The sequence below is a fragment of the Ixodes scapularis genome, unplaced genomic scaffold, assembly GCF_016920785.2.
Source record: "Ixodes scapularis isolate PalLabHiFi unplaced genomic scaffold, ASM1692078v2 PGA_scaffold3__209_contigs__length_174095766, whole genome shotgun sequence".
NCBI lineage: Eukaryota > Metazoa > Arthropoda > Arachnida > Ixodida > Ixodidae > Ixodes > Ixodes scapularis.
Window position 1 is genome coordinate 64,847,208 of NW_024609868.1, and position 11,269 is coordinate 64,858,476.

Below are 11,269 nucleotides of genomic sequence, written 5' to 3' on the forward strand. Positions count from 1 at the left end.
CACAAAGTTATCATGTATTTTGGGTAAAGAGTTCTTTGTAGTATCAGAAATGAGGGGCAGTTATGGATTGTCTTGACTTTGCTGACTGTCTTGCTTTTCAGCAGTCATTTTTTGTCAACACTGATAGCTGCTTTGCACACATGTTTTAGTACACAAAATCTGTAGCAAGCAGTTTTCCTCGACTAAGATCTTTATATTATCTAATTAAACTTCCGTTTCTTCTTCTATTTTACCATTCTGGCGAATTGTTTCAGTAACTTCACCAATCATCAATTGAATGCAAAACGTATCTATCAAATTCCGTGTAATCAGTTCGAACAATGAAAGTATAGAGTTCTTCATACATTTTAATATGAAAAGAAAATGAGGTTGTTTGAGTTTTTCAATATTGATGCTCGTATTCCCCATCTCGAAAAGGGATGTGAATCAACCGGTGTTGTGGAACAAGTAGTATGAGCTAACATTTTGTATGTCATTGAACAAAAACATTTAATGTTTGACGTGGCTCCCATCTCATTACTTTATTAATATTCACAAAGTAATACCAGGCTGAGCAATTTTGCATCTGGCATGTGGCACAGGTCATGCACTTGTGACGCAGTGCTCAGGGCTTTTGGGAGAAGCTTGGAGAGTCTGTATCCATGAAGTCAGTTTCCTCATCCAAAGCGAGATCATTGGCAAAGCCTCACAAATGTGTGCTGTTCTATGTCATCTTATTCGGGTAATGCTGCCGACTGCATTGCTTTGAACATAATTTAAGTTTGTTTTCTGCAAAGTTCAATGTAGCCAGACGAATGCTACAACGAATTAGCCCTGCCATGTCAACGCGTGGAATGTGGGAGAATGTTGCTCAGGGCAGAATCTATCTGCAGCCAAGCTGTGGGAGGAGAATGGGAAGTAGGGCTAGTTGGTATGGGTGCATGGTAGAAACAGCAGAAACCAACTCTTTCCTTAACATATGAAAAAAGGCTGTTATGAGGAGGCCTCAGTAGAAAAAATTGTTTAGCTGCAAATTTGGCTACTAAGTGTACTGAAGCATACCAAGATGTAGCTAAAGGAATTTATCTTTTAAAAAATGTAAATGTCAAACAAGATATTGATTATATATAGGGCTCCAGGTTTTCGGATAAATCCAAAAAACACCCGCTGGTAAAATTTTTGTCAATTCGGATTTATCCGATAAACTCCGGATTATTATGTGCCCATGCCCCCCCCCCCACACGCACACACATACACAGAGAGCAAAAAAAATTAATGTACATATATATATTTCTTTTTTTTACAATTTGAGTAGCGCAGGATCAATGGTCCTGGGAAAATGACACCATAATTTTTTTTCAAGCCTCGGACCATTGTCAAAAGGGGGTCTTACGGCTTGTCACGTCAAGGTTGGTTCAAGGAAACAGGTCATCGTACCATTCGTGTCATGACAAAAGTCACTCTTTTGGTTTTCAGTTTGGGCCATGGGATTTGGGATTTAGAGAAAGGAGAGGGTATGTTTCTGGGGGTAACAGCGAAAGCTATGGAGCGTAGAGGTTGTATAAATTAGGGAAGAGGGGCAGTTGAAACTTCTCTGTTGCATCCTTAACCACTCCACCTCGCGCGGCCGCGGGATAGATTGATGGGATGACTACGAGCTTCCTTGCGGCTACCTCCGTCAGTTTTTTTATTTTAAGGTATCGACGTTTATTGAAGCCACACTTGTGTGCGACTTTTGTCGTGGGACAAATTAGTAATGCCAATGACGGCAACGCCAAATTCAACTGAATTTGGCGTTGGCGTCAAAAATACGGGAAGCGCACGTCACAAATGGTTTGGAAGACCCAGCAAGGTGGCCAGCGATTACTTGCAACTTGCTGCTTCCGAAAAATGGTTCTTGGCATAGGTGCGCGAAGGTGAGTACACGAGACGCAGTTGACCGCTCGCATTGCACTCTCATATTTGTAAACAATAATAAATGTTACTTTTTGAGCAGGAAGCTTTATTTTTTTCTCAAGTTACAGCATTTCGTGTGTGAAATAAAACATGTTACTGTACCTTCGTGGCACTACAAGTGTGAGATGCTTAGGTTTTGGGGTCACAATGGGGAAACACTTTTAACACTTCCTTGCGTAGCATCAGCCGACGCAAGCTCTAAATTTAGAGCTAGTGTGCACTAAAATTGCCTATGTTATTCTAAAACTCCCTATTGATGGTTCTAGGTCAAGTCTATTTGAAAAATCTTTTCAAGATGTTTTTTTTCAATTTTTATTCCTGCAAGTTTACATTTTGCATGATTATGCTTTGCTTAGGCTCCTACAAGAGGCCCGTACCTCGCAGGCAGAATTCAGACGCTCCCTGGACGCCTTCCAGACTTCGCCCGAGTACAAAAAGTCTTCACAAGAGCTGCTGGTATGTGTATGCAGCACTTGAACCTGTGCAACTGAAAGAACTGTAAAATCAAATTTGTAAGATTTGAGAAAATATGCACAGGACATTTATACATAAAATTGACCAGACAAAATTGACCAGACAAGCACCCATCCCCCAGTTTCTTGCAATTATTTCTAAATTTTGAGTGGGCACTTGCCTGGTATTTTACAGTATGTTGAAGCAAGACACTACTGCCTCTGTTGTGCAACCATCCTGTGCATGAATTACATGGTGCTTTATTTAAGCTTCACAAAATAAAAAAAAAAAACCCATGAAAGCTACAATAATGTGGTTCGTGCAGGTGAGTTGTACGGCCAGGGGGGCATATTCAGTGGTGTCACTAGGGGTGGCGGCACCTGGGGTGCCCGCCGCAACACCCTCCCCCCCCCCCCCCCTCTCGTGGCCGACCCCAACACCCCCCTCTTTCACTGCCCAGCTGCAGCCCCGTGAGCGCTGCACCCAAGGAGGTGTGTGACACCACAGGACATATCTAGCGGCTAATTGTCACGATAAGTCAGATAATTAACTAAAATTTGTTGTAATCAGTGAAAATAAATATATGGTTCCAGATGTACTCCATTCACCCTTAAGCCGAGAGTAGAAGCTGTGCCTTCAGCGCAAGCTCCCTGGCTTCTGCAGTGCTTTGGTTGCGCGTGCCTACACGTTCACACTTGTGTTAGCAAGGGCAGGAAGCTTGTGCTGAAGGCAGAGCCCCTGGTCTCGCCTGAAAGGGACACTGACGGGGTATTTATGCCCGCCAATGTTTTTATTTCTACATGACATTTGAGAGCCCAACTACCCAGAACACAATTTGCGGCTCGAAATTCATTTTCTTTTCTGCCCAAAAACCGCCGATCAAGAACTTGCCGGTTTAAGTCAGCCTCACTCTCTTTTCTATGGTCACATGCCGTTTTCTATGATTTGGACACAACCATTAAAATAATTAGTCATGGTCATCGAAGGCACACATTCAGTATTAAAATATTAAAAAAATATGATGCCAATTTTTTGTGGCTTCTAAAAAACTGCACATACATTGAAAAAAAAAAAAAAGGTTGCAACAGCTATGTGACATTTGGTGACTTTCTCCTCTATATTTCTTCCTGTACAAGTTCAATTTCGAACAGTTGCATTTTTTACTTTATTAAAAATTAATGTGACATTGGAGCCAAATATTGACTGGGTAGTCTTCTGACACCATAATAAATGGCCTGGCAAAAAAAAAGAAAAAACAATTTTGGGGGGTGTTAGTGTCCCTTTATGGGTAGATGGAATATAGAAATTTGCTGAGCATCATTAAAAACCACTAAACAATTAAATGAGAAAGATTTGGAGCATGTGGGGCATGGTGGTGCACTGAAGTCACCACTCATGCAATAGGTACACGGTTCGCAGAGCAAAAATATGGATAATACTGATGTGTTGTCATCTGTGCTTTTGCACTGCCAGCCTTGAGCCAGTACGACCTTTAACGCACAGAGTTAGAAGCTTGTGCCGCAGAAAATCCAGTGTTGGCGTCGGTGGGGCCATAAAATCCCACAATGCAGTGTGCACTGCCACGTGTGACGTCACACATGGCTGTGATGTCATGACCCTGTCAACCCGCTAAATTTGGCGGGAAATTTTGCAGATAAATTTAGAGGAAAATTTCCCACCAAATTTAGCGGAAATATTTCCCGTCAAACCTAGCGGAAAGATTTCTCGCCAAATTTAGCCGAAAATTTTCCTGCCATATTTAGCCGAAGAGAGAGAGAGAGAGAGAGAAGGCTTGCGAAAGGGGAAATACTAATGTGTATGTCATAGCCAGAGGCCAGAAGTTCATCATTAGGTGGGGAGGAGGAGTTAACAGCTGATAGAAGGAAATATTAAGAAAGACCCGACAAATTTAGCTGAAATTTTCCGCTAAATCTAGTGGGTTGATAGGTTCATGACATCACAACCACGTGTCACGTTGTGTGTCACAGGACACAACATCACACATGACGTCATGTGACGTGACATGACACGTAACGCTACCGACTAGACCACGCACACACGCTTGCACGGCTTGGGAACAAATGCGGGTTGATATGAAAAGGCTTTGCAAACGGGGCCCGATAACGCTATTGCGTTCCATTCTTAAAGGCGAAGCTTAAGCGTCCCCCAAATTTTTTATAAAGTCTGTAAAGGCTATAAAAAATACCCTGTATAGCTAGCAGAGCCGCTTGAATAAGAGACGAGGCTTAATCCCGTGAAAGGCACAACTGCTCATTAGCCGTGCCAAGTGCAGCACGCAGGTGCAGTTCATGGAGGATTAATAACTTTAGGTGCATATCCAAATTGCTTCCAATTTGTCAGGATGCAGAAAATGAAAGTAGATGCTTCAAAGCTTCCTTCTGACAATTAATTTAGTGACCGTTGACACTGCTTGAGTACTTTTGAGCAGGACTTTCTTAACAAATAACAAATTAATTGTGCTAAACTTTTCATGGCTAATTATTTTTATTCAAAGATTTCTTAGACCTCTCCAAGTAAGCTCCTGGGAAATTACCACTACATCATGTTCTTTTTATGAAATTTAAAATGTCAAATTTTAAAACCTCGAATAATGCAAGTGGCTGGCGGAAGTGGCGGGCCGGAGTCATCTACGTAATAAAAGTATGTTATTAGTATATGCCATGCAGTCTTTTGCATAACTATGAAATCAGATTTTTGCTTATATAGTCATGTCTTGTTAATATGGGCCCCATTAATACTGGCCCTGTAATATGGATGCCCCTTTATATAGATCAAATTTACGGGGATGAACTGCATAAATACATGCATTTTTGTCTCATTATTATAGACGGCTGATATTATGGACAATTTTCTTGGGGGTACAGAGGTGTACATATTAACAAAATATAACCGACTTTGCAGAATATAGACCATTTTACTGAGTGCTTTCAGGGTGGCACCATTTTGTTACATCCAGGCATTTGAACAAATTGAGTGGCGTAAAAGAGGGAGAGTGCACCCAACCAATCCCGGTAGCGGACGACAAACCGGCCGCTTTCCATGTTTGGGCAGTACCCGTGGGTTGTACGAACATTTAACACTTACTCACTGCTGCCATTGTGAAGTGGTTTGCATCTCTAAAGCACTTACGCCTACTCGAGGAGCAATCTGTTGTGCGCTATTGTCTTATTTAAGTAAACAATAGGCTAGCATACTTTCGTTTGGTTACTTCAATAGTAATCGCTTTCACCATCAGTACAACCCTCAACCGCTGTATCTCTCGCATCAGCAGACAATAGAATCCTGATTATACAGTTCTGAGTTTGAAAGAGTCTTGCTTGGTTTTTGTGAAAAGCCACGCAAACATACAATTTTTCCTACTCTGGGCTCAGAAACATTAAAACCCAGATTTGTTTTCCTTCCATGTTCCCAGCCATATGTAAAATAATTTTGTTAGCCAAGAAAGCACCTTCGCGTCAAGGGTAGCTGTTTTTACTTTTTTATGAATTGCAATACACAACCTTGCACAAACATTGCTGTGTACTGTGTATTGAAGTCAATTGTGCACTCATTAGCCATTTCCTGAGAGCCGCCTAAGCGTAAACATCACAGAAAGTTGGGTATTTTGGTTACATAGAGACCACTACAAACATCTGCGATAATGTAAGCCCAATAAGGTCTTCATATCCAAGGCTATCAGGCAATTTGTGTAAACCCGTACCAAAAAAAAGAAAAAAAATGTGCTGCTATTTATATTAAAAAACCTGTTTTGCTTTTTTTTCATCTATACTTGTTTTCATCTCAAGAAACAAGCAAGTTTTGCACATTGTTCATACGCGGCACGAATTAGTTCTTACAAGATTTGGCTGTTGGAGGAAAAAGCTATGCTTTTGGCATTTGGATCATATATGTCTTGATAAGATAACATAGTATATCTAATCTAATATTCACCCACATATATCTTGATTATCAACATAAAGGGGGAAATTAGTACTGCTCCACGAGTATCCCGTCTTTTTTTACTACGGTTTTTGAGGTGAAAATGGGTATAGACTTATCACACATAGTTGCTAAAGGTCCAAATCAGTTTGAACAATCTTGCATAAAGCTACTGCAACTGCATGAATTTTTTGCGAGAGATGACAAACCAATCGCACTGTTTACAGGGTTACATTCACTTTTCTTTTTTATTTGCGCAACAGGTGACATCAGGATTGTGCCCGTTCGGTCACTTTATTGGATATAGTAACATTTTACATTAACTTGCACATCTAAATCCGCACATTTGCGCCTAATATTGCCGAAATGACGTGATTTTCAACAGCGTTTGCACACCAACTGGATGTTTGGTACCGCCCAGTCTATGAAGCAGACAATGTGCCGGATAAGAGGGAAGAAGCCTGTTTTCCTCTCTGTTCTTTTTAGTGAAATGGTCTATAATGTTGCCCAAGAAAAATCATTTGGTGTCTGTGCTAAATATTTGTTGCGGGCCAATTTCAGGAAAAACTGAGGTCCGTGGAGAAGCAACGCAGAACCGAGAATGTGGCCGCATTCACACGTGTCGTCGGAGAGCCCCTGAGACGGGCCAAGCAGATAATCCTGCTCTCTGCCGACAAGTTCGGAACCGAGTTTACTCTACGTTCTTTTGTGAGCGTTCTTGCTCTTCCCTCACTTACTCCTCAGTTTCTCATTAGACTCTGCACTGTCACAGTACCATGGGCCCTTTGTTTTCGGGTAAAACCTGATATTTTTCTGTATTTACACACCGATTTTTTATTGAATTTGGAACAAAAATTTTATGATTTTAGTGTTTTTTGGCGATGTAGAAATGTGGAGATCATTAACGGAATTTATTGAAAGCACGCATGACAGGAGTGCCATCCCAGACTACCGAATGCCACGCTGACCTTGCTAAGCGTTGCCAATGAAAGCTTTGATACTGAGAAACCATTCTCTCAGTTAGGATACGTCTGAAGACTGGATAGCTTTATCGGGACAAATTCTGCTCATACAGACACTTATGTTTGTCAACAAAAATTTGCTGAAAATCGAATTGACCAAATGGGCTCTTGTGCCATGTTTTAATCCGATTATTTACACATTAATGACTTGTTTGTGTAAATCAAACCTTCCATGACCTAAAAGCAATTAATACTTTTTGTAAATTATAGTTGTTGATCTTTATATATAACGCAGAGAGTTCCGTAATAGTTTCTAGAGAATCCCTATGCCTCCCCACCTACGAGCATAAAAAATACCACCAGATTTTTACCCCCCTTTCCCCCCATTCTTGGAAAACATAACACTTGACAACGAAGGGCCCTACTTATATCTAGGACAATGGTTCTCAAAACCTTTTTTTTTTATCTTCATGAACACTCATCTCAATTTATATTCATAGCCAAGGCTTCCAGTCTCAACATTGATGCAGGAAGGCAGTTGAGAAGCCCACATACCTTGCAAACAATAATCCACATAGTACCACGGATTGTTTGGCTCATAACTATGCATCAGTGGAGGGCTCAGATCTGCTGAAATAGTGCTGAAACTGCAGAAATGTGCACCTAGGGGCAGGAACAGCTTAAGGAACCTATTGGGATACTTTGGGGAACCCAATAGTAATTCCTCCATCAGCCACCAGGATTTTTCAGCCCTGCAGAATTGCAGTTATCAAACCTGTAGCAAGACTCGCCGATACAGTGTCAGATGGGCGTGGTGTTGACTGGATGAATGCGCAATAAGTGCAATAACCGTTGTCCGACTTTTCAGATCATGGACGCGTGCCTTCTTCAGCTCGGGGACGGAAAGCCAAAGTTCTGGCAGCAGGACTTCAAGAGGAATATTGTGAACAACTTCATGAACTCTGACCCCGAATTAAGGCAAAGGATAGACAGCATCAAGGGATTTTGGTCGAGTGTGGTTGGCTTCTTTCTCTGGATTCTTTGGCTGATTGGATTCTGATACTTTGCGAAATTTAAGTGCGACATATTTTATTCCTTAACATTTATGGAAGTCCCGTATCTTCAATGAAGACTTGTCTTATAGCAAGCTACTTTAGGGTTATAGTAAATGATGAACATGTTATTGATAGATGGCGGATTCTGATACAGTAAAACCTCGTTATAACAAAATGGGATATAACAAACTAATGGATATAACAAAGCAATCATAATTCCCCTTGCTTGCTAATAGTGGGAAGAAATGGACATCGGCTATAACAAACTAATGGTTATAACAAAATAGTTACGACCGCTCCTTCAACTTTGTTATAACGAGGTTTTACTGTACTTCAAAAAATTTTAGTGTGACATATTTCCTTTTTTTAACATTTGTGGAAGTACCTTCAATGAAGACTTGTCTTATAGTAAGCTATTTTATGGGTGACACTGTCTATAGTATATGATGCACAATGCTATCGATAGATGGCTACAATAAAGTGCAGATGTGATATCGTGATATCTCTGAGGATATGGTTTATCTGGATGTGGAAGGTCACAGTAATGCGAAAATGATGTATAATATCCAAACTCCTTGTTTGTGGTTGTTTTTGCTCTGCAGAATATAGTTTCTTTTGATCTATGCAATTTTTCTTATGTTTATGGTGGCTGGAGTTGCACCAATCAACTCTCTCATTGTGCTGATGAAATAAATGCTACATATTTGATTATCTTGTAAAAAGGCTTGAAATACACCTAAGCACTTACGAGTTTTGAATACAAAAGCATGAATGCCGTTCTTCATGCCGCGGCTGCTTCTGATTTTCTCGGCACCGAGGCTGCTTCTGACCCTTTCGGCGCTGTGTGCCCGCGCCGGAGCAGGAACGGCTGAGGTGCCGAGAGGATCAGTGGGCGCATCGACCGTTTCTGCTCTGGCGCGGGCACGCAGCGCCATTGGGGTACCCTAATTGAAACTGACGCACGGCAGCTTCATAGCACTGCCGTTTTGCATGGCTTTTGCGTGGTTTCAAAGCTGAAATACCTCAAATTGCGGCTTTGGCAATTTATCTGCCGTTTGGCGTCGTCAAACATCGGCTCGCTCCAGAAAACAGTTAATGATTTTGCATTAAAAAAAAATGAATCCAGAAAGCTATGAGGCTGCTGATATTGGCCTCAAGTACTACAGTTGCGATACTCCATTCACCCTAAAGCTGACAATGCGGTCGAAGCTGTTCGCTCATTACACCAGTCTCATCTTTCGCCACATGATCACGCCCACTCCCATACCCATGCGCAGGGAGCAAGGTTGGGTGATGATTGGTTCGGTGGGCATGTAGCTAGCTCTCACCCTGCCATCAGCTCGGGGGTGTGCGAAGCATAGTGTGTAGGCACATTGTTTTTGTTTATCCACTGTCCCCTGTGCTCACACAGCAGGTAAGGACCAGGCATCCACAACGCTTAAACAGAATGCAGGGAACCATAGGACTGCAAGCTTATAGTCCACGAAAACTGCCTCTATTGATGAGCTTTACTTACGGAACCAGTGCCTCCCAAGGCAATGACCTCGTGCCTGTAACTTTCATGTGCTGCAAGCTAAGCTACGACAGAGTGTAGCGTCGCTGCACCAAAGTGCATATGGAGGTCGAATCTTGCAGCATCTACTATTCAGAAAATTTTGGATGCTAAGTTCTTGAGTGTTGGAGGCTACTTCCATGGTGCAAGCTCCTACATAGGGTAAGACCCTCCAAGGATATCGTCACACACACATACTTTCTTGTGCGCTACTAACTAATGGGGAATTCCCTCGGTGGATTCGGAGCGGTCCAAAAGCGCTACATGCTCGAGTGTTTTGAGCAGTCACAAACGTGCACGCAAACGGCCCTTCCAGCGTTTTGTGTCGTCGGCGCTGAAGGAAACGCAGGCGATTCTGGCGTGTGGTGACAATAGCGGATATGCAATTTCTACGCTTAACTGCGCCACAACGCTTACCTTGCTGTGTCTGCGTTGGCGGTGCTTCACGCGTGGCAGCTGTGCAAGGCGGGGAAGCGAAATTTGCAGAGCAATCGCTCCGCAGCCGCTGCGCGGATTGCGTGAACCTCACACGCAGCCCGCGCTGCCTTCACAAATCGTAGCGTAAGTTACACTGCGTGTCGTATGACAAATGTTGCGTAAGTTGGTACCACGTGTGTCAAAAACCAACCGAAAATCGCACTAAAAACCTTAACTTATAAAAAAACTTTTACACATATTTTTTTTTTTTTTTAATAACACATGGGTATTTGCGGTACAGAACTCGAACTCGCGTGTATGCTTTTAACGAAACCTTATTTGCGATTTGCGTTCCTTGAACACGCTCTTTCGTGGAAAATCGCGTAAAACAATTTTCGCATAATCCGACCTCTTTTTTTTTTTTTTTTTTTGATATTTCGTGGTTTTTTTCGCACGTGTGCTTCAGCCTTCAGTCGCGCCCACTCCTCTGTAAACGACAAATGACGATTGATCTCGTCTGCTGCTTTTACGTTACCGAGCGCAGGAACTAATAGCAGCTAGGATAGCCGTAAAATTGTTAGATCTTGATGTTGAAGAAGAAGAAGAAAAAGGCTTATGAATAGTGAGGAGTACGATGAGCAAAACTACTTTTTATTATTATTGATGGAAAACGGGCGCCATCTCGCAGACTCTTTGCGACTGGCGGCCCTTTGTTCTACAGCTGCCCCTGAGCGGAGCTGGGCAAGTAGGGGAAACGACTTAACGAAGTACAGCACGCGTGCATCGTTTCTTTTCTTCTTTCTATTTTTTGTTTGAATTTAAAATAGTGATACCGTGTTATTCTAGAAATATCTAGAATTCTTGGCGGTGGCCTGGTGCACATACTTAGTCATAACTGAGAGGTTTTGCATGTGGGCGTTGTGAAATTGTTTTTCTGTGCTACCAACTTGATGTGG

At 42.1% G+C, this 11,269-nt stretch overlaps 1 protein-coding gene across 1 annotated transcript in view; it reads left to right on the top strand.

Annotated features, from left to right (window-relative positions):
* LOC120847794 (guanylate-binding protein 1) overlaps positions 1 to 8,490 on the top strand; it is a 31,433-nt gene extending 22,943 nt beyond the window's left edge. The window contains exons 19-21 of the mRNA XM_040219669.2: positions 2,320 to 2,391; positions 6,889 to 7,035; positions 8,158 to 8,490. Of these exons, the coding sequence (XP_040075603.2) occupies positions 2,320 to 2,391; positions 6,889 to 7,035; positions 8,158 to 8,349 (411 nt within the window). The 3' untranslated portion in view covers positions 8,350 to 8,490. The remainder of the gene's footprint in view (positions 1 to 2,319; positions 2,392 to 6,888; positions 7,036 to 8,157) is intronic.
* The last annotated feature ends 2,779 nt before the right edge of the window (positions 8,491 to 11,269 follow it).